The 26,055-nt window shown below is 39.1% G+C and overlaps 1 protein-coding gene across 16 annotated transcripts in view; it reads left to right on the forward strand.

Annotated features, from left to right (window-relative positions):
- The window catches only part of sema6d (semaphorin 6D), a 259,908-nt gene that overhangs the window by 228,229 nt on the left and 5,624 nt on the right, over positions 1-26,055 (forward strand). For 12 of the 16 annotated variants that reach the window (XM_068018004.1, XM_068018001.1, XM_068018015.1 and 9 more), the window contains 17 exons: positions 4,743-4,901; positions 8,222-8,333; positions 8,524-8,584; positions 10,169-10,231; positions 10,608-10,709; positions 11,361-11,451; positions 11,760-11,879; positions 12,070-12,158; positions 12,892-13,109; positions 13,669-13,800; positions 14,419-14,574; positions 14,667-14,840; positions 15,629-15,769; positions 18,977-19,054; positions 19,213-19,271; positions 19,641-19,691; positions 22,013-22,156. In XM_068018004.1, coding sequence (XP_067874105.1) covers positions 4,743-4,901; positions 8,222-8,333; positions 8,524-8,584; positions 10,169-10,231; positions 10,608-10,709; positions 11,361-11,451; positions 11,760-11,879; positions 12,070-12,158; positions 12,892-13,109; positions 13,669-13,800; positions 14,419-14,574; positions 14,667-14,840; positions 15,629-15,769; positions 18,977-19,054; positions 19,213-19,271; positions 19,641-19,691; positions 22,013-22,156 — 1,950 coding nt within the window. The remainder of the gene's footprint in view (positions 1-4,742; positions 4,902-8,221; positions 8,334-8,523; positions 8,585-10,168; positions 10,232-10,607; positions 10,710-11,360; positions 11,452-11,759; positions 11,880-12,069; positions 12,159-12,891; positions 13,110-13,668; positions 13,801-14,418; positions 14,575-14,666; positions 14,841-15,628; positions 15,770-18,976; positions 19,055-19,212; positions 19,272-19,640; positions 19,692-22,012; positions 22,157-26,055) is intronic. The other 4 variants (XM_068018010.1, XM_068018017.1, XM_068018006.1 and 1 more) reach the window with 3 other exon arrangements.

The following is a 26,055-nucleotide window of genomic DNA, read 5'->3' on the forward strand; positions in this document are numbered from 1 at the left end:
CCACACAGGCAGTACCCAGAATTGAACCCGGGTCGCTGGAGCTGTGAGGCTGTGGTGCTAACCACTGCGCCACTGTGCCAATTGACTGACGTTATAAGTTTTTAGTATTTTTTTCTATCCAGAATTAACTTTGTACATTATAACACATATATAAGAATATTATTTACACAGAGACATACTCAGTTCAATCGAAAAGACCATTGAAACCATTCCCAGAAAAATTGTTTGTGGTAGTGTTACTTTTGTTCTTAACTGGTAGTGTTACTTCTGTCTATTCCTTGAGATACTCCAGCATATCAGCACGGTTAACAATTCCTGATTATGTACGCTATATGCAAGATGTGTAGACAGATCAATTGATTCACTTGAATTGTGTTATAGTTTGGAGCCCTTATTTAAAGCCTCATGACTGCATAATTTTATAATACTGCTGCTGGAAAAAAATTAAATTGGATTCCATTTTCTAGATATGATTGAAAATTACCATTAAAATGTTTTAGACATAGGTTAACAATAAACGTGCATATCTGCACAGATTTTCAACAAGTACACACTGGACAAAAGGTTTATGTGCCAAAGTTGACTATAAAACCACGGAAATGCTTCCTGTCCTGAAAACAACTCCCTAATGTGTGTAATCAATGTAAAGGCTGCAGTTTCTGACGTTGGCAATCAAGCCACAGATGAAGCACTATCACTGTTAATCTTCAAAGTCAGGAACTCATTGGTTTAGTGGATAATCTGGAAACAAAATTATTAAAATGATAGGGCCACAGAACTTTGAAACTCACTGTAGAAGCAATGGGGAAATAACCAACTGGTTGAGAATTTATCATATTCAAATTTTGTTTTTAAACATCATTGTTTATCAATAAATCTACAATAACCAGAAGCAGAAAGTTTTACTTTTCTTGTTGCCCATACTTTTACAACATGTAATAAATTAGTCTAAAATGCTACAGCCTAAAGTCTTCCCAAATGAGTTTTTTCGGGGGGGGGGATTACCTATTTTCAGTGGTATATCTTGAAAAAAAATTGACTAGTTCAAATATTTTAAGCAGGGAAACAATTACACTAAAGACCCTGAATCTGACTCCAAGGGACTTAGGTCAAACAACCCAGACTAGTTCAACCAGCTTCATTTATTTGCCTGACCCAGTTTTGTGTTATGAGTCACCCCATAAAACAGAGCCAGAGTTATAGATCAAGGGTACAGAACTAAGGTCACCGATTAGTTTTGGATCTGCAGTTTAACACATGCCAGTACAAAGACTAATGGGGCTCCTCCACTACATAATTCCTGCTGTACTGCAGCTAAGATACTTTCAGTATAAACCAAGCAAGCTTGAACCATCACCTTTTTCATTTACATTCATGGCTGTCCAAACCTTTTTTTAAAAAAAGACAGCAGTCACCAAAGCACAAGAGCATTAGCAAACTGCTTAGTCTTAAGGCAAAACCTAACATCCTTTTATCACTATTCTGGTAGTTTAGCATGACTGAAATGAAGCTTGTGTTTAAGTTGGCCTTTTTTAAACCTTGGGAGAATTGGACACTTGGGGTTAGCACCTGCAAACTGATCCATAAAACAGTTGACTTGAGATGGCCCCTACAGCTTGAATATTCACCTAGATGTTCTTGCATCTTAATTCCGTAATCATAAACTGCAAGTTTAAAAATTAAATAGTACAGTACATCAAAAAGCCTGACAGAGGGAAGCAGCTGGAACACTAATTAGCCAGGTTTGTTATTCTGTACATAGGTTGACATTACTCAATATTCAATGCATGTCATTGTAATCACTACAAATTTTAAAAGGTGCCACCAATATAATTATATTTCAGTCTTGAAATTTTCTAAGAGCCATGTATAAAACCCATATGTTCATGATGTATATTTTTGATCTCAATATTGTGCAAGAGCTATGGGTAATTTGATTCATTAAGGTGTGTTTGTATGTGTGTTTGTGTGTGTCTCTCTCTCCCCAAGGAGAAATAATGTAATTATTCTCCATTTTGGTGATTCTTTACTGCATGTATAAACTGATGACCAGAACCACTCAAAAATAAAGTAACTGTAACCTTGAAAGTTATGAAGGTTAAGAAAAGCAGTTCTAATTACCTCTGAGTGTTTGCATCAATTAGCATTACCAGGCTTTCAAGCTCTTTATCAGCAATATACCAGACCGAGACGCTTCCTCTGCTATGGTACTGATCATTACCCTTTTTTATTTTCATGATCCAGAATAGGAACAAATCCAGAGGCCAGTTTTTAAAAAATTATTTTTAACACTTGTGTTTTCAACATGTTGCTAATGGGTACAAATGTTGTTTTGACTTTGATCAAAAATGGTAAATTGGCCTTTTACAAGCTTGGGTGATCTTCTGAAAGGTGATATCAAAACCTGGTTATTTTTCTTTCACTTATTTAATTCAACCTTATGATGCACAAAGTCTCATTAGCAATAGCTAAAGGCCTTTACTCGGGCAAACGATAGCAGAATTTGTATAATGAATTCAAAGTTCAAGGGAACATAAATTAGTAAATGTTACATTTTGAAATTGTCTACACCCAACAGCTGCTACTCAATTTAGACTATCTCTTTTCCGATAACAAGTTAGTCTTCGCAGTAACAGAAGGAGCACACTGCATTATCATCGTGTTCAGCTGTAGAATTAAAGTGTTAAGTAGCTTTGTTTTAAACATATAGCTTCACAATCTGTATGTAGTTCTAATTATTGGCTAAAGGAAATTAGTGGCAAATAGTGAAATATTCTGCTAAAAGATTTGGACAATTGATAATGAAAATTAAATGAGGAAATTTAATAGCATTGTAATTTTACAGATTGCTGTAGTATTTTCCAAACAAAACAATATGTAAGCTTATTTTTTTTAATATTATTGGAGTTATGTTCAAATTAATTTACTTAATTATTGCTCAGTTTCCTTGCATTCATTGTGACCATCTTAATTAGGAATCCATTGGCCAATGATATTTGCCACTATGGTTGTCAGTGGAAGCAGAATAACTGCCATAGTGACCCAATCAGTAAACACACTGTATGCTGCAGGGCTCAGCAATTCAGAATAAGATGATCCATGCTCTCTTTGTGTGCTGCTCGCTGGGATAGTGGAGGCAGCTTTTATAGTTGGTCTCAGCAACTTCAGGCTCAGGAGCAGAGAATCCAGCCCATGTTCCCGTTTCTATCCATTCTCCACAGCTGGACGCTGCACGTGTGGACATAATTTGGTTAAGCTGTGATGCCCAACCCACCCACGCCCCAATGTTGAAAAACTTTCCAACGAGGAAGAACAGCCTCTTGAGCAAGGTGCCAGAGGGCTACCAGCATCGGTGAAACCAGAGCCCAGCATATGCCAGTGTCCTCCAAAAAAGAATGGAGAAAATTGTGACGTAAAAGGATATAGCTGTGCTCACAGCATTGTTCCATCAAGAATTGCTGAATTCAATACCACCAGTTGTGAAAAGCAACTTGATCTCTATTACAGTGCAGGGAAAATGAGTCATTCTGTATATTTCTACTTCTGTTTCTGTTGAATCTGATATCCCCCCTTTGATAGAATTAAACTCAATATGAACTACTAGCCCAAACACGCTCATCAGCTATTTGCCACTGCAGTTGCTCGATGACAATGTCATGCCACTTTTATGTGCAATAAACTCTGTTACTTTGCATGTACATGTTTACATAATGTTGAATCTACAAGGGATTTGCTGTACGGCTAAACCACCTCAAATGGACACAAATTCCTAATCTGTGGCAAATCTGGAAGTAATGATTGTACAAATTTTCAGCGGTTAACTCCAGATGTGCCATAGGTTTATTTCTGGGAACAATAAACTTGAAGCAGGGCAGAGAAAACAATTATTTGCTCTTTAAGGTTTGCCTCTGACATGAGCTGATTAAGGATCATTCTGCAGAACATGGATGAAGTTCATGCTTGTGGAATTTTTGTACTGAACATTTATTAAACGTAGATCCTTCAACCTTTTTGGCATTCAGTAATTAAAAATATTTATCAACAAAATGATTTTCTGTCTCATCATTTTCATAATCATTTTGTCAAAACATGCTCAAAGTTTTGAACTTTGCTTAGTCTTGCCTTCAGTGAGTTAATGAAAGACAAACTTATTAGTCAGTAATGCCCTTATATCAAGGCTGTTTATTTTGGTTCAAGACAAATTCAAGTGGCAAACAGCTATTGACACGCTAAAAACAAAAACTACTTCCATTTATCCAGCAGCTTTTACAACCTCAGCATGTCCCAAAGCCCTTCAAAGCTAATGAACTACTTTAGAAGTGCAGTCACTGTAACATGGAAAAACATGGCAGCCATTTAGCATGCAGCAAGGTTCCACATCTGCCATGAGATAATCTTAGTCATGTTGCTTGAGGGGTAAATGTTGGCCATGGGGAGGGGGGGGTTGGGGAACTCATTAGCTATAAAAGATACATTTTGGATTTCATTATTACATTATATCACTTGGCTTCTTCATAAAATTTCATTTTACAGTTTCTATACATTATATTAGATTTAAAACTACAAGCGACAGTGTGGACAGGAGGTGCTCAAGAAGAATGTGATAAAATGCTTGTTTTCAGTGAATTCCAGAAGGGAGTGAAGAGAGTTACAACCCTGATGGACATAGTGCTGATGTTATTACGCTTTATTGTGATTTAACTGTTTACAAAATGCTTTGTTTTTCTGCTTTCCTTTTGCAGGTAACTTTCATTTTGCAAAGAAAGTCCCTGTGCCCAGCATGAAGCTCTCCATAGATTATTCCTTCATTGTGGTGCTCTTCGTCCTATTGGTGGCTTGCCCAACTGTAGCCGTCAGCTTCCCTGAAGATGATGAACCCATTAACACTATAGAATTCCACCGTAAGTGAATTGCCTCTCGGAATGTCACCGTTTCTCCTGTGCACACGCAAGCATAAGTTTAGAAAAATCAGTACCAGGGTCACATACTGACGCGGTAAGCCATTCAATCATGAAACAAAACAAAAAAAAAAGGCCAGCTGCTCTAGGCAATAAAATAACTACAGGGCAAATTGGAAAAAAAACAGGGTAAAATACCTGAAATTCAATCTGTTATATAAAAAAATCATGAAATGACATATATAAAATCATAATCTATGAATGTTGTCTTTAAAAATTCAGATCATTGTCTTAAAAATAGAATTATGAATATTCATTCTATATTAAGAAATAATTAATTTCTGCTGCAATTGTCACTGCAGCATTTTCAATATCTGCTCAGTGAGTGAAACAAAGACATGTGTCACTGCCCAGCATCGTTCAGACCTCTTAAGCTCAGTTAATGGGGTTTCACTGCAGATGAACAGGAACACATAGCCTTAGTTCCCCTCAATGAATAAACATTAAAAGTGCCAATCATAGCATTGTACAGCCAGCAAGGTCCCATGAACAGGAAATATATGATAGCGTAATCTTTGCTGTTGCAGATGTCCTGGACAATGTTCCTCCTTAAAGTTGGGGAACTTCTACTCTTAAACTGAGTCCCCAGCTGCACTATTTGAACGTCAGTTGAAAGATGGCACTTCCAACAATGTAGCACTTCTTCGGTATTGCACTGGTGTCAGCCAAGATTACCTGCTCAAATCCATTGTGGGCCTTGAAATCAGAAGTTTTTGACTCAAAGATGAGAGCCAAGCTCACGCAACAAAGAAGTTGCATGGTGATCAGCTTTACTGAGATGGCGCTTGTCAATCAATTTCAAATCCAAAATGTGTCTTAAAACATTATCCGACTGAACCAACCATCTCAAGATCATGGCTACAAAAGCAGACTGAAGCCGGGTGCTCTGTGATGAGCGGCTCACTTCCTGACCCTTTAAAGCCTCTGTGGCATCTACAAGGCTCGAGTCACGAGTGTGCTGGAACAGTTGCATCTTGTCTGGCTGGCTACAGCCGCAACAATGATCAAGCACAACACCATCCAGGAGAAACCGTCTGCTTTATTGGTGCCCCTGCTACTGAACTCCGTTAGCAACCCCTCCAGCACGGGTGTATGGTAGCTGTAGGATGCATTGCAGTAAGCCGCCAAGCTTACTCAGACATCACCTTGTAGCCCCATGACATCTACCGCCGTGGAGGCCAGCAATATCTTGAACACCATCACCTCTAAGTTCCCTTCCAAGTCACGTGCCATCCTAACTTAGAGATATTGCCATTACTTTGTCACTGGGTCAAAATCCTGGAATTCCCTGCCTAACACAATTGTGAGAGTACCATAACAACAAGGACTGGAACAGCTCAAGAGGAAGTCCCATCAACAACTTCTCAGTACATCACGGACTGAGCAAAAAATGTCGTCTTGCCAGTGCCACGCACAGCCTAAGGCTATAGCCGGGGCGGATCGCCCATTCCAATGATGTGGAGGGGGCAGGCAGTCCGTCCCCAGCAATGGCATCAGCCGCCTTTGCGCAGGGGCGGATGCCATTTTTAAAGGGCTCTGGGCCCATTCAATTTAAATATTTAAAGGTAATTTCAATAAATAAAAATGTAACTCCATTTAAATTGCCCCTCTCCCACCCCACGCAAAAGCCATAAAATTAATCACTTGCCCTCTTTTCCTCCTGCCCCCCACCAAAACACTTCCCATGACCACCTGACCTTCCCCCCCCCCCCCCACCCAATCAATGTACATAAACTTTACACTCGAACCCTTCCCACCATCCCCTACAACAATGATAATATTTTGACCCCACTCCCCCAACTCCTGCACAAAGAAGCTTACCTGCTCCCCGCCCCCAGTATTCCGTCTTGTCTGGCCACTGGCACCATATTTGCGTAATTTATTCCTTTATTTAAATTAATTAACATATTTAAATTTGGCTGACGTCGCTGAGTGGTGGGGAGGCCGCCATGAGGCTTCGCTGCCGCTGGTAATATCGGGTCGGGCCTTCCCAGCATTGAGGCCCATGGCAGGCCTCTACTGGAGGCATTTTCCAGCCTACCCGCTATGACCCCTGACATTGGGGGCTCTGTAAAATTCAGCTCACTGTTTCTCCCTACTAGTATTTGCAAAAAGAATCCCAGTTATGTGCATAGATAAGGGGATGTTTGTTAGAGTTCCTAAGAGCATATGCTGCCCTTTTAGGGACCTAGTCTGAAAGCAAAAATAACTTTAGAAACAGAAGGTAGTCAATTACCATCCCAGATAACATCTCCTTATCTCTTGCCAAAAATTATGTCTAAATTTGCAAAAACGGGCAAGTGTGCTACTCTGATCAGTACTTCAATTTAACCATTTTAGACAAAAGCAATTCTTTCTTTCATGTTTATTTAAATTAGTTTGACAAATACAGGGTAATTTTTTTTTCTTCTGGCCAAAGTAATACAGTATCAATCTCTGAGATTGGTAAACAGAGAAAACCTTTCTGAAGAGCAGATGCGCTGAAGTGAACCTGACCACACTGGAGATCACCTCCGCATTCCCCATTCTTTTTATTTATTCTTTCATGGGATGTGGGAGTCACAGGCATGGCCAGTTTTTGTTGCCCATCCCTAATTGCCCTTGACAACTGAATGGCTTGCTCGGCCATTTCTGAGGGCAGTTAAGAATCAATCACATTTTTGTGGGTCTGGAATCACATTGTAGGCCTGACCAGCAAAGTATGGCAGATTTCCTTCCCTGAAGTACATTAGTGAACCAGATGGGTTTTTACAACAATCGATGGCAACTAGCTCTCAATTCCAGATTTTTATTAATTAATGAATTAATAAACTGCCATCTGCCTGCCTTGGTGGGATTTGAAACCATGTCCTATGGCTTTAGTCTGGGCCTCTGGATTGCTAGTTCAGCGACATTACCACTAAGCCACCATCTCTTCTGTTTGCATTAGGATCAGAGGAGCCCTGTAAATGAAGATTATTAAGTAAAACTGGAAAGCCTGAGTCACTGAGCGGGAGTGAACTCTGAACCAATACTTATCAGTACTGGCGACAATATTTGGTTGTATGACAATCATCAATTAGAAACCAAATGTTAGTGTTGCCATGCCTGATGTCTAACACTAACATGCCAGCTTTGTTTTGTTCACTTATAATCAAAGTACGATTTAATGTTTTATCCTTACAAAAGATTTGTACAAGATGCACACCACCAGTTAATGTCCTGCATGGATTTCTCAGTTATGTAATCTTGTGCGGCAATATACCCAAATTCTGTTTTTGCAGATTCAAGACAATATCCAGTATTCAGAGGACGGCTTTTAGGAAACGAGTCTTTACATAGATTGGACTATCAGCTGATGCTGAAAATCGAAGACCTACTATATATTGCTGGCAGGTAACTTAGCTAATCTAGGTTTTTCTATTCTTTAACTATTCGTATCAAATCACAAATTTAAACATTAAACTTAAATCCTCTAGCAAGAATTCTCATCAAAAATGAATTTCAAAAGCTTGAACAATTACTTCAGCTTTTGAACTGTAATATAGCAAACATATTTACATGCTTAAATTTTATTTTGTTTTAGGGACCAAGTCTATACTATTAATTTAAATAATCCTCCAAGGGGAGAAATCATTTCTAGCAAAGTAAGTCAATTTTTTTATTATTGTCCCCCTCCTATTTTTTTTTCCTCTTTCACAACCCCCACTGCATCCACATTATATACTTTGCTCTGGACAACTTCTTTGTAATCTGTACAGTCACTTTTCTGCTTTATGCCACAATAGTGGCCCTTATTGCCAATCACACCTCAGTTTCTGCCCCTACTCCTCTGGCATCTTCTCCTCTAAGCACCCCCACCTTGTTCCGCCCTGATCACCTCTCCTTTTAAAATCCTTTATTGATATGTCGTCTTGCTCATCTGCATGCTGCCCTGTTGGAAACACCATCCGCAAACATATAGGGTTAGCTTACTATGCTGATGACGCCCAGCTCTATCTTTCCTCCCCGCTCAACCTCCCCACTTCCCGTGTTTTGTCAGATTGCTTCTCTACCATCCCACCTTGGATGAGCCACAATTTCCTGCAGTTGAATATTGGGAAGGCCAAAGCCGTTGTCTGCGGCCTCTCCACAAACTCTGCATCCTTGCCATCGATGCAGTTTAACCGTATCCTCTCTGTCACAAAGACTGCCTCTGCCCTGTCTCAGCTCATCCGCTGTTTGTCACCTCCAGAGATGACTGTCACAATGCTCTCGTGGCCAGCCTCCCATCCTTTGTAACTTTTACCTCACCCAAAACCATGTTTTCTGTATCCAATCCTGCACCAAGTCCTGTTCCTCTTTGACCTACTGCAATTTCTCTTAAACCACCCCCTCCCCCAGTGCTCCACCCTAACTGAAAATCTAGCCTCTTGTGCTGCCCCTCCCCCTTCATCCTACCATTAGGGGTCATGCCTTCAGTTGTCGAGGCTTAACCCTCTGGCATTCCCTCCCTAAAGCCCTCTTCACCTCCCTCTCCTCCTTAGAAATCACCAAGATTTTAGGCACCCATTCTAATATGTCCTCCTTTGGCTTGGTACTCGTTTTTTTCCTGTCACTTCTGTTATTTTCTTTTCTATATTAAAACCACTATATAAATGCAAGTTGTTTTTCAGTTGTTGTGCACTTTCCTTTTTTTTCTCCTCCCCTTATCTATGCCCTGTTGTTTGTCTTTCACTGTACACTTAGGAAATGATAACAGAGCCAACCAGGCTCAGCAGTTCTGACATGAGTATTCAATTGAACGAGCCAGTTTTGGTCACTTGAGGACGTTAGTATGTGGCAGACTGTCCAGTACTTTGTGCTGAATTTGCAAAATGTTAGAGCTCTCAAGTTAAGTTGATTGCAAGTTCGGAGCTGCTTACTCTTGTGTGCCAAAGGAAAGCATCACAAATAATAGTGTAGATCGGTTTTGGGAGACAGAATTGAATACTGATAACTCACAATGTGGGTTCGACTGAAACGTTTCAGCATCCTAACAGCCATGCAGTGATGGTACAATTGTAAAACTGACAAGCTTACTGCGTGCTGTACCTCATGCTTGTATGTTGCAAATTAACCAGCTATGATATATTGAAAATTAAATCCATTTATAAAACACTGTTAGAAAATGTTGCAACCATTATATTTTTGTTGGATCAGTGTGTACAATCTCAACAATAAATGTAACTACACACTCTACATTGTGATAGAAACTAACCTGGAAATCCAGACAGCAAGACAGAAGTAACTGCGCCATGAAGGGAAAACACAAAGTAAGTATTGTGAATTATTGCCTGTCGATATAATTATACTCTAATAACCAGCTGATCTACCACAGACACTGTGCATAGATCAGGATCACCATTATAATGGAGTGCAGCATACATTGTGCATTAACTGAAGTGAATGACAAAACTATTGATTAATATAAATATTGGCGAGCATGAGATAGATGCATTGATATTGGAATGACGTATTGATAAATATTGGAATGAATGGGAATAATGCATTGATATACTATACCTAGACATTCATTTATCTGAACGATGCTGTATTTTGACTGAGACAAACTACTTCATTTATTATAAACTGATTAAATCAGAGATGCAGTATCTATCTAATGCACTTTTGGATTTATTTTTCCATTAGGATGAATGCCACAATTTTATCAAAGTCTTTGTCCCCAAAACTGACAACACTGTTTTTGTCTGTGGCACAAATGCTTTTAACCCTGTATGCAGGTATTATCGGGTAAGTAATGATGAATCTTTTTGCCAATTCAAATAAATCCATTCAATAGAATTGATCCCTTTAATTTGTCCAAATCAGCCCAACATGTCTTCTGAATTTCCAGCAATCCATCAACAATTTGGCACTTTGCAGACTAAGTTAATAACAGTTTCAGTAGAAACATAGTCCGCAAAATGTTTCTAATTGCTATTGCATGAGACATTGATAAGCTCATTGGCTCTGAATGTACCTCTGTGTTTCAAACAGAGTAACATGGAGACCAAGGTCAACCAGTAAACTGCACGTGTAAAACTAAAGTCCAGAAAAGACTTAAAGCTTTTATTTCATCATTGCAAACTATATGAAAATGTAATTTCTGGAAGGATGAGCTATAACTTTCACATTTAGATCCATTATCTGAAAGATTGTTCTGATCAGAATGGCATGAAAAATGAACTTAATTTTAAAAATGTGAATAAATCACTTCAAGAAACAATAATTAATTTTTTTTGCAATATTACAAGTTTGGAAAAGATAATGGTAATGTCAGAGGAGCAGAACACTTGAATACATCAATAGTAACTATTATAGCCATATAAAATGTTATTGCTTCACAGCTGTTGTACAGAACAATGCTGACACAAAGGTATAATTTATCTTCATTTTATGCAGTTGGATACTTTAGATTATTATGGCGAAGAAGTCAGTGGGTTGGCACGATGCCCATTTGATGCCAAGCAAACCAATGTTGCCCTTTTTGCTGGTAAGATGTTCATTAGCAATGAATCTAAATGATTGATGATGTTTATAGTGTCAATACAAGTTTAGAAAGATACAACAGCTCGTTGCATGCCAAGTTTATGTCACAAACATTATTGCTCGTAATTCATTTCAATGTGAAACTACTCAGAATAGCAGTCTATATACATTTATAGAAGTAATACATCCATGTATACAGTATCCAAGAACTAAAGTTATAATCTAACCACAGGAGAACTTTGTACAGTATGGAAAGTCACGCTATAGCAAGTCAAAAGTAATAACTTCCTTTTTGCCTGTTTAATATTCTAGACAATAAATTGTACTCAGCAACAGTTGCAGATTTCCTAGCCAGCGATGCAGTCATCTACCGCAGTATGGGGGATGGATCAGCTTTGAGGACAATTAAATATGATTCAAAATGGATCAAAGGTAATGCTAAAATTGTGCACCCAGTTGAGTCAGACTTCAAGGTGACTACACATATAATGTAAACTTTTGTTCCTAGACATAAGGCAATCTTGTTAGTAGTGTTTCCAATTCCGAGTGCCTGACAAAATAGAAATAGTGTGTGTAGCTGAAAATGTCAGAAGCCTAAATATACATTTAATATTTTTAACAGAGCCTCACTTCCTACATGCTGTTGAATATGGAAACTACGTGTATTTCTTCTTCAGAGAAATAGCTGTTGAACACAACAATCTTGGAAAGGCAAGTAGCTCTTCTCGAAGTGTCAATTCACAGTCACAAATCAGCATTAGAAATATTAATGAATGTTGCTTAAAGAAGCAAATAGCTGAATTCATATCAACATGTTCAGTAAGCATATGGCAGGCTTGTTTATGAATAATTATGATGACTAATCTGGATTACACATTTCGAAAGATTGGGAGGTTATAAATTGTCAGGTATTTCCTTTTGAAAAAATTAGAGTCAATGTTTAGGGGATTTATCTTCTAATTGCATTTGATATGAGGAGCTCTTGCATAGCCTGTTCCTGTCCATTTGTCCTTTTGTCTGTAAATCCTAGATTTCCACTTACTACGATCAATTTTGTAGGAAGATTTCTAAAAATTATTCTTCTCTTTAAAGGCTCCTACTAATAAATATTTTAGTTGCACTAATGCTCTTCATGTTACTTGCAATCCCACATAGATTTGCAACAGTAAATTATTAAACATTTTACTCATGGTTAATTAAAGTGGTTACAACCCATTGGCCATATGTTTTTCAATATGGAATTGCAGGCCTGGGAGTACGGTGCTTATTTGGAGGGCCAGGAAAAAAATTCCAATCACTGAAGAAAGCATTATTTACCAATGGTGTCTGCAGTAATTTATTAAAAGTAAAGATTAAATAAATAGTAATGAGATAAAATCAATTCTTTAATATTGTGGTTCGGCAAAAATGAGTGTTGCTTAGCGTCTCGTGTGTTTCTTTCTAGGCTGTTTATTCACGTGTAGCAAGAATTTGTAAGAATGACATGGGAGGATCCCAGCGGGTGCTGGAAAAACACTGGACATCATTTCTAAAAGCTCGTTTAAACTGCTCAGTTCCTGGGGATTCATTCTTCTACTTTGATGTATTACAGTCTATCACCGATATTATAGAAATCAATGGGTACCCTACTATTATTGGAGTGTTTACAACTCAGCTTAACAGGTGAGAATTGGGTAACCTAGCATCAAGTAATTGTTTCTTTGGCCTGGATATTAAAAGGCAGGATATGTTGGTGGGGGCACGGAGTTTTGGACTTGCCTTCCAGTCAAGTGGCAGGAGTCCAGAGCAGGCTGCAAGAGCAGGTAGATCCGATCCATGGGGCTGGCAGGGAAAGCACTCCTGCTCCCCCGAGCCCACAGGCAGTGCTGTAAAGGCATCTTTTCCCCAAAACTGTCCTTACCTTCCTCCCAACTGCTCGGGAAACCTGGCCATTCACTGCAAAACCTGCAAAGTAGGTTAAATCGGAGGCGGCCAGCCTCATTACAATAAATTGCCAACATGCCTGTTAAGCAGCCCCGCCCCTTGACCCGCCTCCATTTAACCCAGAGGTGGGCGGGGGGGGGAGGGGGGGGTGGTGGTGGGCTTCGGATCTGGCGCAGCCACAACCCACTCATTTTTGAGAGCTAAAATTCAGCTCTTGGTTCTTTTGAATGGAATTGCTTGGATGTAATTTGCAGGGGATATCCTTATTTATGGAAAAAAAAAATTCTCTCTTGTACAGCATCCCTGGATCAGCAGTGTGTGCCTTCAATATGGAAGACATTGAAAAATCATTCAAAGGAAGGTTTAAAGAACAAAAAACCCCAGACTCTGTTTGGACTGCTGTGCCAGAAGATAGGGTACCAAAGCCAAGGTACATTAATATTATTACCATTGACCATGTTAATAACAGATCAGAGATTTGACACATTGGCTCAGTTGACTCACCTTTGAGTCAGAAGGTTGTGTGTTCAAGTCCCACTCTCGGACTTCAACACAAAAATTAAGAAACTGACAGTTCGGTGCAGTTCTGAGGGAGTGCTACACTGTTGGCAGTGCCATCTTTTGGATGAGACATTAAACAGAGGCCCCATCTGCCCTCTCACATGGACATAAAGGATCCCATGGCATTATTTTGAAGAAGAGCAGGGGAGTTCTCCCCTATGTCCTGGCCAATATATATCCCTCAATCAAAATCATAAAAACAGATTATCTGCTCATTATCACATTACTGTTTGTAGGAGCTTGCTGTGTGCAAGTTGGCTGCTGTGTTTCCTACATTACAAAAGTGACTACACTTCAAAAGTACTTCAGTGGCTGTAAAGTGCTTTGGGACAGCCTGAGGTCATGAAAGGCGCTATATAAATGCAGTTCTGTCTTTGTTGTTGAATAAACTTAATATAATTTTAAAATGTCCCTTATTACATGATGTACTCTTATAAAGTTCTGAACCATCATTTATTCTCCTAAAGTGTTGTTTTTTGTTTAAAAGACCTGGCTGCTGTGCAGGACATGGTCCAGCAGAATCTTACAAAATCTCTATTGATTTTCCTGATGAAACACTGTCCTTCATCAAATCCCACCCACTGATGGATTCTGCTGTTCCCTCACTCATAGAGGAGCCCTGGTTCACCAAGACAAGGGTCAGGTAGGACATCCTGAACCAACCAATTGCATGTATTAATTTCCTTGCTGAGTTGCTCACATGGAACTCCTTTAACAATGTCTTTTATTTTCTAGGTACCGTCTGACAGCGATTGCCATCGATAACGCTGCAGGTCCACGCCAGAACTACACGGTTACCTTTATTGGTTCAGAAGCTGGCATGGTGCTTAAAGTGTTAACAAAAACCAATCCTAATTCTCTCAATGACAGCATACTACTGGAGGAAATGGATGTTTTTAACCCCTTAAAGTACGTAAAGCGTGTACAAGGAATTAAAGCAGTTACAAGGAGAATAGTGCGGGCAAAGTACCTGAAGAAATGCTCCCCAATATTACAGAATTAACTCTTTCACTTATGGGATCTTGCAGCAAGGATCCTGTCCAATGATGCACCAAGAAGCAGATGCATGAAGAAAACTGTGAATTGCTTGCAATACCAGTACAGTAGCACTTGAACTGTGATAAGTCAGTGCCAGTTGTGTATCCATTTGGTAGTGATTTGACCACGCTCAGGCATCTCTATAATGGCATTCCAGGCCACAGTAAACTGCAATTGCTGGGCTTCCTCATTGCATTGCTACCTTAAAGATCCATAACCTTGGGCATCAGGTACCTGGTTGATGAGGGCTGAAATATTGCTGCAAATAAATATTCTAAAGAGAATACCTCCTGCAGGGCAATAGATGGTTAGTCAGTTTTCAGAATTCTTGGTACTAACAGTAATTTCCTTCACTCTATTCTCCATTAATCTATTTTTTTTTGAATTGTGCATTCTTTAGTTGCTAAAGGTGCAGAAGCATACCAATAATGCAGACACTGCTCATGAGAAATACATCTGATTATTCAGAAAATTTTGCAAAATTTTTAAATCTTTGGGAATTGAGGGGATATTTCAAGAAATCAGGTAGTAATATGAAATCAAGTCATTTTCTGTTCATTTAAAATATTCAGTCTACACTTAAATCAATCAAATCATCATTCTTTAAGAAAGTGTACCTGAATGAGTCTTTTTTGTCCTGGTTGTTTTGTTTCAAACAGGTGTAATGCTGCTAATGAAGATGACCGAAAAGTCCTGGGATTACAGATTGACAAAGACCATCATGCCTTGTTCGTGGCCTTCTCCAGCTGCGTCATCCGTGTTCCGCTCAGTCACTGTGAACATTATGGCACGTGCAAAAAGTTAGTGTTTCTTAGCTTTATAATAGTTACCTTTTAGTGCGGATTGAGGACAAAGTCAGAATGGCAATTGCCCAGAATCTAATAATATCATGAAATGCTGCCAATTATTTAGCATGCATATTACTATTTTCCACAAAGTTAAACCAGGTGGCGCATGTACATGGAAAAGTATTATGAAGGGGACTGAGAAAGTTGATTCAGGCAAATTGTTCACTGCGGTGAAGGGTTCAAATAACATGGGGAACAGAATCTCCCAACATTCTTAATTTTGAAATGTATAACGGGATTGTCCTCCCACCATGTTAAGTAGCCTATAGACACTGTCGAGACTTGCACTTGATTGAGACCCAAGGGGAAAGTGGAAGTCAGGAATTCCACCACCCCCACTCACAAATACTCTGGAGTTTTGAGGTCAATCGGGGTCAGAGGTTGGGAAGGGAATCAGTGGCCTCAGCCTGGGAAACCTGATCGACCACAGTTGGTTGAAAATCTCAATAATAATGAGACTTGAAGGCACATTATCATATTTAAAGTGCCACCCACCTCCTTGGAACAGGTTGCTTACACACCCACCTTCCGGCCTCGGTTGAAGACGGAAGTTGGGCGGGTTGGAAATCTGATTTTTAAGACTTGAAATTCCCACACCCTTTGTTTTTTTGGTTAACATTCTCCCTTCTATTTCAGTTTGAATCAAAGGCTTCAGGAAATGTGATGGGAATATTTGGATGGAGGAGATAGGGATATGGCAGATCTAAAGTAAAAGCAACAGCAGTGACCCATGAATTTGTGACTGAGGCACACAGGGAGCTCTTTTTTTTTTCAAATCAACAGGCAAACAAAAATGGGAGCAAATGGAGTCAGTGCAACCTGAAGCTACACAAAAAACACAAAGAAGAGTGCAACATTACAAGAGAGGATTTAGGAACGAGAACATTTGCTCCTCTCTTCATGACTCTTTTGTGACATTTTTCAGTAACCATTCTATATGCTGCTGTATGAAATCTTTTTTCAATGCTGTAACTGATGGTAAAGTGGAACGTCTTTAAAAATGCAAAAATATAATCAAGTATTGGAACTAAAATATCAGTATTGACTGCAGAACTCTCTCCGGAGTTTAGTATGTCCAACTGATTTAAATGTCAATTTAATATTTTATCTCCAGCTTGAGATTTTCAGGACGACTGCCAGCCACGGGATGGGGCGGCATTAAGGATAAGTCACTGGATATAATGAATTATTGTAGCAATAGAAAGGATTAATGTGCCCTTCATGATTATAATAAACCACACAAAAATAGACCTACCAATGGGTTAATTAAGGCATTCAGAAGAAAAATAATTACAAATGCTATAAAAATTAAATACTCAATTTTTGAATAGTAACTCATTTAAAATATATTTACTTGTGGAGTAAACTATATATTTCGCTGTTCCTGTTGTATTATATGCTCCTGTTTGGAGATTTTCCTTTAAACTATATACAAGCATAGCTAATTGATTTAAGTAGAATAGGCCTATAGTCATTGCATTTTAGAAGAATGAGAGGTGATCTCATTGAAACATAGAAGATTCTGAGAGGGCTTTCCTTGGAATTCTTTACCCCACAGGGCTGTGGATACCCTATCGTTAAGTATATTCAAGATTGAGATTGATAGATTTTCGAGTACTAAGGGAATCAAGGAATATGGGGATTGGGTGGTAAATAGAAGTTGAGATCGAAGATCAACTATGATCTTGTGAATGGTGGAGCAGGCTCAAGGGGCTGTATGGCCAACTCCTGCTCTGTTTTCTAATTTTTTTTTGTTGACAATAGTTCACTGTGGTGGAGGGTTCAAATGCCAGAACACACAAGTTAAAAATTTGATAGGAAGAAAAAAATCAGGAAAGCCAAGCAGAGTTTTATCATCCAACTGGGGCCTCAACTTTTTACAATTTATATAAATGACTTGGATGAAGGGACCGAAGGTATGGTTGCTAAATTTGCTGATGACCCAAAGATAGTAAGGAAAGTAAGTTGTGAAGAGGACATAAGGTGGCTACAAAGGGATAGAAATAGTTTAAGTGAGTGTGCAAAGATCTGGCAAATGGAGTATAATGTGGGAAAGTGTGAAATTGTCCATTTTGGCAGGAAGAATAAAGAAGCAGATGATCTAAATGGTGAGAGATTGCTGAGTTCTGAGATGCAGAGGGATCTGGGTGTCCTAGTGCATGAATCGCAAAAGGTTATTATGCAGGTACAACACGTAATTAGGAAAGCTAATAGAATGTTATCGTTTATTGCGAGGGGAATTGAATACAAAAGTAGAGAGGTTGTGCTTCAGTTATATAGGGCATTGGTGAGACCACATCTGGAGTACAGTGTACAGACAGTATTGGTCTCCTTATCTAAGGAAGGGTGCAGATGTGTTGGAAGCAATTCAGAGAATGTTTACTAAACTAACAACTGGAATGGGTGGGTTGTCTTAAGAGGAAAGGTTGTATCCGCTGGAGTTTAGAAGAGTAAGAGGTGACTTGATTGAAATATTGAAGATCCTGAGGGGTCTTGACAGGGTGGATGTAGAAAGGATGTTTCCTCTTGTGGGAGGATGCAGAACTTGGGTCACTGTTTAAAAATAAGGGGCCCATTTAAGACAGAGATGAGGAGAAATTCTTTTGAGGGTCATGAGTTTTGGAACTCTTCCTCAAAAGGCGGTGGAAGAAGAGTCTTTGAATATTTTTAAGGCAGAAGTAGATAGATTCTTGATGAGCAAAGGGGTTAAAATGTTCAGGGGTAGGCAGGAATGTAGAGTTGAGGTTACAATCAGATCAGCCATGATCTTGTTGAATGGCGGAGCAGGCTCGAGGGGCCGAGTGGCCTACTCCTGCTCCTAGTTTGTATGTAAATGGTAACAGAGTGTAGAATAAATTACCTAGAAATGGTAAATGCATTTCTAATGAGAGGTGGGATTGAAGGAAATGGTGAGAAGATGGGATGTATGTTTCAAAAAAGTATGGATGTTCCTTATTCCTATAAATTCTTGGGTTCTTACATAAGGGTGATTCCCTGATCTGGCACTCCCATGTCCATGATTTCCCAAGTTGTTACCCCCATGAGCACCAGATCGCAGAATCACCCCTAAAGAACTGGCCCATTCTGCTCAAGTGCTTACCTAAAAACTTAACTATACCCTCAAAAGATGCCAGTCATTGCTTTCCATTTCACCCTTAGAGCCTGCATTGGTTCACGGGATCCATACTGTGCCTGGTTGGATAATAAATCGTGTGGAATTGTGAAACTGGGTGTAAAGTAAGTATTTGTTTTCGTGCTAACACCCTAATTTCTGATGAGAATGAATTCCATTAAACCAGGCCCCTCTTTTTACTGTTGAAGAAATTTCTTTTCTAGACTAAACATGGTTGTATTTTAAGTGTCTCAGGAGTGTTTTGTTCCCTCTTTATCACCAGCACTGTGTTTGAACAAGATGTAGAGTCTGGCAACACAGCACATCTTGGAGATTGTCATGGTAAGTAAGATTTCTCGAATCAATTTGTTTTAATATAGAGGGACTTTAGGATGTGAAGGTACAAACCAATGATTTGAGGTTCCATGAAGTACTCAGACCTTGATTTACCGAGTTGCATTATATAATTTCATGCAGGGCTAACATGTCAAGCAGATAATACATATAGTTTCCAAAAAAGCCAAGCTTTTCATCATAGTCTGTAGATCTGAAAATCCTGATTATTGTTAGTGGTTTCTAAATGGAAGCACAACACGCTAATGTTCTGAAGTTTTATTATTGTAGCATACACAGCTGGCTTCAATTGAACTATTTCAGTTGCTAAGTTCATTACTTTTTTTATTTCACCGATCTTTCTTTTAATTCTTTTAGAAATCTTGGCCACCACACCAGATTACAAAACATTTGGTGATCCAACGCCTGGTTAGTTTTGTTGTTGCTCTTTTTACGTTTACCTTTCTTCCTCCACTTCCTCAGCAAACTTTACCCTTTTCCTTTCTGCTAACTTGGCAGATGGCCGTGTGTAAATTGCTCTACATCTGCCAGCCACGAGAACAGTGTAGCTAATTAATTATTCTTTCCTCCTTCTTCATTAGCGTTTCCCAGCACGTTTTCCCAGCCACCACTGACTAATCAGATTTCTTATCCAAGGTTACCTTTTAACACAAAACTATACAACATTTGCTGCATTCTGTAGCAGCCCAGCTTGCTTTGCTTCCTGAGCATGTATAGGCATCTTGCTGGTTAACTACTAATTTGCTTATCTGTTTTCTCTCAGAAATCAGGATCTATGCTTCAGTTATGAAATGTTAACACCATAAAGCATTACTTAGTAGATCTTTATGTATATTTTCAATTTGAAGGAATGTAATTCTGTGAAAATGTTGAAATACTTTATCTGTGTTCAGGGATAGAGATCGTACTTTGTTCATTGTGCACTTGTTTAAATGAATGTTATATGGCCCATCAAAATGTGCGGTCTATGGAGTGTCTGTAATTAGTGTTTTTCATGAATGGCCTGCCATATAAGTAAGCTCAAAATCTGTTGTAAGAGGGTCTCCAAACTGCTGAGCACCAGCTGCCAACCTAGATAGTGTGGGGTTGAGTTCCGAAGCTTCTTGCCACTCAGAAAGGCTTACCTAGTGCTGCTGACAACTTGGTAGCCCCTTGTAAAATGAGACATTTCCTGGAGACCCTAAACTGGCTTTGCCCTTAATTCACTGCGCTTTTCTGGATCCGTACAATGAGGGTGTCTTAAAAGCAAGATATTTGGGGGTAAAAAAAAAATGATGTTCGCACTATGTGCAATTTCAGAAACCAGTTTGCTAATGTCAACATTCCTGAATTAAATACTGAGATAATGATGTAAAACTGCAACTAATCCTTTGGTATTCAGCAAAACGCTGCTGATTCAGAAAGTGACATTTTGCAGGATCCTCAACCTCCTCCTATCTAGTAGAAGTACCATAATGCAGTAATAATGATTTAATTCCTTACAGCAAAGCATGTTTCTCGTAATACAGGAACACAGCAGAGGTCATCAGTCCATCCTATCTTCCCCCTCTCCACGGACCAAATGTTCTATTCAGGAATAATTTTTTCCAGCTAGACATCCGAAATTACTGGGAGTTATAAATCTCAATAAGCATGCGGTGATGGACCTGAGTCATAAGCTTAAACAAAAAGAAGACACCTCAGCTCTTCCTAAAGTCAGTGCTTCGTCTGTCCATGTGTAGGTCAGAATGAGTCTCAAGTTGATTTCAGGCACTGGCACTTTTCTGTCCATCCATCTTGCGTGTATCAGCACATCCAGTGAAGCCTGATTTCTGCCAGACTATTAAAGATGTTCTGGATTCAAGTCAATTGCTGTCATTCCATCTGTCCATAACAAGAATTTACTGTTTGAGAAATGGCATGTCTGTACACCTATCTTGAACCATGCCCAAGCTGAGTCACTGTTTTTAGGATGGGACAGATGAGTAAAGGAAACATTTTTGAAGCAGAAAAGAAAAGCTTCAGGATGCGCCCAGCAAAATTGACATTTTCTTTTTTCTAGGCATTAGCAATGGTGGCAAACTGGTCGCAAAGTAAGTGTTTGGCCTTGGTCAAACTGCTGTTTCAGGATCACTTCCAAGATGCAGTTTATTTAACAGAATAGTGTCCTGGTCATTTTGAGAACAGTTCATGCCAAATACATTAAGAAAGCCTTTAGATGTTAGTGGATTTGGTTGTCCATGGAGTAAATCAATATGAATTGGCATTGCAGTTCGTTCAGAGAGCTTGCACTGGGCCGATGGACTGAATGGCCTCCTTATGTACCATATGATTCTCATGGCAGGTAGTGTACATGGGAATTCAGACACACAGGTCAGTGAGCCCTGCACAGCTTCCCACCCAACACAGGCTCATCCACTTTGCTATCACTAAGCCGCCATGAAGTCCCAAGACCCAAGATCTCTTACACTCGCCACTGAAGGAGGTGGTATGGTGATGAGCTGTTCAACCAGGATGGTACAATCAAAACATCTTGGGATTAAGATTAAAATAGTTTCAGTTCTGTGCAAGTCAAATACTAATGCTGGGTCTGTTCAAATTGTACAAACAAATGCTGTTATTTGCACATTTAATATGACTCACGATGTTTACTATGGTAAATGGTGATACTGTTTGGTGTCATTAATGAGAAAATTTATTCATAAATTCCCCCATTAATTGTTAAAATAATTTAAAATTTATCACCACAGACACGAATGTATCGGCAGCCTCTGCTTCCACGGGTGCAAGTGGCCCAGTAATATCTCCAAATGTGATTGGTTCACGAAAGGTTGCAGTGCAAGATGATATGGACACTTTTGATTATTTTGAACCATTCTCTACTGTGCCCGATGGTAAGGCCTTTGAAGGGAAGCTTTCTTGCACTGAATGGAAACCTGGTTTTTTTTGAAAAGCTGCTATATAGAAAAAAATACATATATTTTGGTTAGCCAAAATGGACAAAGGCCCATGGCTCACTTAACTAACGCAGAACTAGTCTTCAAGTCAACAGAAAGGGGCTCGTACATATTGAAATATTGCAAGGCTCAAATTCTAGATCTGCTTTGTATAAAGTGCAAGCTAGTTCTTCCAACTCATATCAAATAACAAAGACTTTCTACCTGATGTTAGGTGGAAGCCAATTATAGTTCTGAACTTCAAAGATCAGAACGCTGTCAGCCAGACTGGTTTTGTTCCGCAAGTTTTCTCAGGAGATTCAGTCAAACTATTGTAAAGGTGTGTAGAGGTAACTTTGTAAAGTTACGTTTAATCAAAAAATGTGGTGGTACATGTGCACACTGCAGCACATCACTATGGATGATTTTCCCTTTGAAAATTTATAATCAAAATTCTTCGAATAAAATAAATTGCAGTTTTATTGCAAGTTCCTCTTTGCATGTTCGTTCCCTCTATCAAACCTTAACACTTGGATTTGAGGAGAATGTAACTCATAAAGCCTTAGGCGGACTGTTCTGGGGTCCCGAAAGAAAAATGTTCAAGTCTTAGCCAGGATAAAGACAAGCAGCTAAAACAGGTTTCCTATCAGTTATATTGGCAGTGAATTTTTTTTTCTCTCAGTTAATCACTTTTACCTTAGTTGAGACTTTCACATTTCCGATAAATGTGTTGGCGAGCGTTATGTAAGCAATCCATTATTTAAGTTGGTCCGTCGCACTTTTGTTTCAGCTCATTGCTTCCTTCCTTCCTTTGTAGCTTTTGTTATGTAACAGTCAATGCTGTTTCTTTTCTCTAGACATTTCCTTCTGTCGACCACTGCCATTACAGTTCTAACCCTGAACATTTTATTTATAAAATATAAAATGTTCAAAAGGCCTTGCCTGATTTTTGTATTCAGTAAAACAAAAATCTCTAATAGCTCCTACCTTTCCCTAACCTATAGAATGATGGAAATATTGCATGTATGTAGAAAAGAGAATCTAACTCTTATTAGCCAGTAGCCTGTCCCCGAGTAGAATCACAGAATGGGTATCAACCATAAACTAAACTGGTCTGTTTCATATTAACATACTGAGCTAACATTTTATCTTCTCCTGACAGTCATGCTAACAATTTCTCTTTCTCTTTGAGTAATTGCTTTGAGATAAAAACTGAAACAAAAATGAGAAATAGTTTATACGAGAGACTAATGGGAACTGCTCTGTTCAGGTGCCATTGATTTTCATGACCGTGGTAATTGTAAAAATTTGTGGTTGTAAATTGTATTTGAAAGTGTTGGCTAAGCTGTATTCAGCCTACATTGTCCTCTTTCTAAGCTATGGGCAGGAAACGACTTCCTTGCTGTTTGCTTGGTTGCATGTTTTATACAATACTGCACTTCATTTAACTTGAAATTTTCTATGTTTGTGTATTTTACTTGGATGTCTCAGAAAATGTTATATTTTATTTATTTGGAATTCTACCAACACTGGCTGCTTTCAAAAACTGCCAATGCTAATATTTTTTTCTATTTCAACTGAAACAATATTTCTGCATCTTGCACGCAAACATACTGTTGGCACAGGGTAGCCTGATGGAATTAAAAGTACAGCATTTTATCCACAACCAGATGTTTCCCTGAGTTCAAATGGAGGAATTAGAAAGTGGCAGCTGGTTCTGGGGGGCATTTTAAAACTGGGGGAGGGGAGGACAAGGAAAATGAAAAAGGAGATGGACTCAAAAATAATGTCTGTTTTCTCAGTTGGACAGAAGGAGTGTGACAGAAATTGTTAACTTGGTTCTGAAGCATTTACCATCCTGTTATACTGAGTGCACAGACTAAATCTTATACCCAGAAGTAAGTTTGTCGTCATAATGCAATTATAATAGCATTTCAGTTCACTTCGGTTTTATTAACTTTCCTTCATTATAAAACAACTTTAATAATGGCACATATTTACTTAAAATCCTAGTTACAGTTAGCAATTTAATAGCAGTATTATTGTGGCAGCTACTTCAGTCTTCATGCTTTTTTTTTAAATAGACATAGAACATAGAACATAACAGCGCAGTACAGGCCCTTCGGCCCTCGATGTTGCGCCGACCTGTGAAACCATCTGACCTACACTATTCCATTTTCATCCATATGTCTATCCAATGACCACTTAAATGCCCTTAAAGTTAGCGAGTCTACTACTGTTGCAGGCAGGGCGTTCCACGCCCCTACTACTCTCTGAGTAAAGAAACTACCTCTGACATCTGTCCTATATCTGTCACCCCTCAACTTAAAGCTATGTCCCCTCGTGTTTGCCATCACCATCCGAGGAAAAAGACTCTCACTATCCACCCTATCTAACCCTCTGATTATCTTATATGTCTCTATTAAGTCACCTCTCCTCCTCCTTCTCTCCAACGAAAACAACCTCAAGTCCCTCAGCCTTTCCTCGTAAGACCTTCCCTCCATACCAGACAACATCCTAGTAAATCTCCTCTGCACCCTTTCCAAAGCTTCCACATCCTTCCTATAATGCGGTGACCAGAACTGCACGCAATACTCCAGGTGCGGCCGCACCAGAGTTTTGTACAGCATCTTGCTTCTTTGCCATATTTGCTGTTTTAAGGACAGCACAGCAGGAGTGATGGGAGTTTGCTTATCATAATCTATGCAAAGCCTTATTCACAAATATCAGGAATGTATTTAAGAACGCTACAAGCTGTATTACTTCCGGTTTCTATCAACCGAGTAATTGAGTCAAGCCACGAATACTAATTAAAGTTGACCCTTTTTAATATGCGCTACTTGGCAACTGGCCAAATAGTGTATAATAGTACACTAGGGCATAAAAAGCACCCTGTTGCTCAACTGAAAAAGCCATTGCTTGTTTACTCAGAGGATCAGTTAGATGTTCATGAGTCATTGCTGACGGTCTGAAACATAATTGTAAATTTCACTGTTGCCTAATTTATTTAACAAGTGCTGTCTGACTTGAAAAAAAAAATTAACATTACTCTCCAGACATGAAATCTGTTAAATACGTTATCACATTGTCCACAATATGTCAGTATTTCCTTTCAGTTGTCCAATCCTGCATCTTAATTTCATTTTGGTAACTTCATCTGCTATACTCCTCGTCCTCCCCCCTCACCAGTACTGCAATCTTGGCACATCCAGCAAGTTGACATTGGCATTGCTGGCGCTGCATGAGTCAGAAACCCATCTCACAAACATCCCTCTAAGGAGAATGCAGGTGCCAGGGGGAGATGAAGAGAAGCACTTTCAATGTGAAGTATTTAACTCAAGAAGAATGTGAAGAAAGATAATCTAATGTACCTCTTTCTGAGGAGACATACTGTGCTGGATCATAGCATCCGGAAAGAAAGAGGACATCACTCACCCTGTTGGCAGCTCGACAGAGACAGATGGATCTTCTGTTGCAAAAGATTGGATGAGTTGCTTATGGACTCACTCAAATAAGGGACCCTCAAAGAGGCAGATTAAATATGTTTTCAGCTTTTTTGGGGGGGGGGGTGGGGGAAGAAACTGATGAACAAGCATCCCTTCTCTTCCAATAGAAAGGAACATAAATTCTATTTAATCTCGGGAGATTTTATGCCCACCTTATGTCTTCATTTGCTCACAGAAATTCTCAGCTGACAGGCAGGGTGAAAGAGTGGTGCTGTTGAAGGACCATTGGGTAAAACTCCATAGAGGACAAGATACAATAGAATAGGTTTTGAATCAAAAATTGTGAGCGTAGACTTCAAATTGCATGTATAATATGTTTAGCAGTTCATAAATCAGTAGTATTGCAGTCCT

Source organism: Heterodontus francisci, chromosome 38 (genome assembly GCF_036365525.1).
Source record: "Heterodontus francisci isolate sHetFra1 chromosome 38, sHetFra1.hap1, whole genome shotgun sequence".
Taxonomy (NCBI): Eukaryota; Metazoa; Chordata; class Chondrichthyes; order Heterodontiformes; family Heterodontidae; genus Heterodontus; species Heterodontus francisci.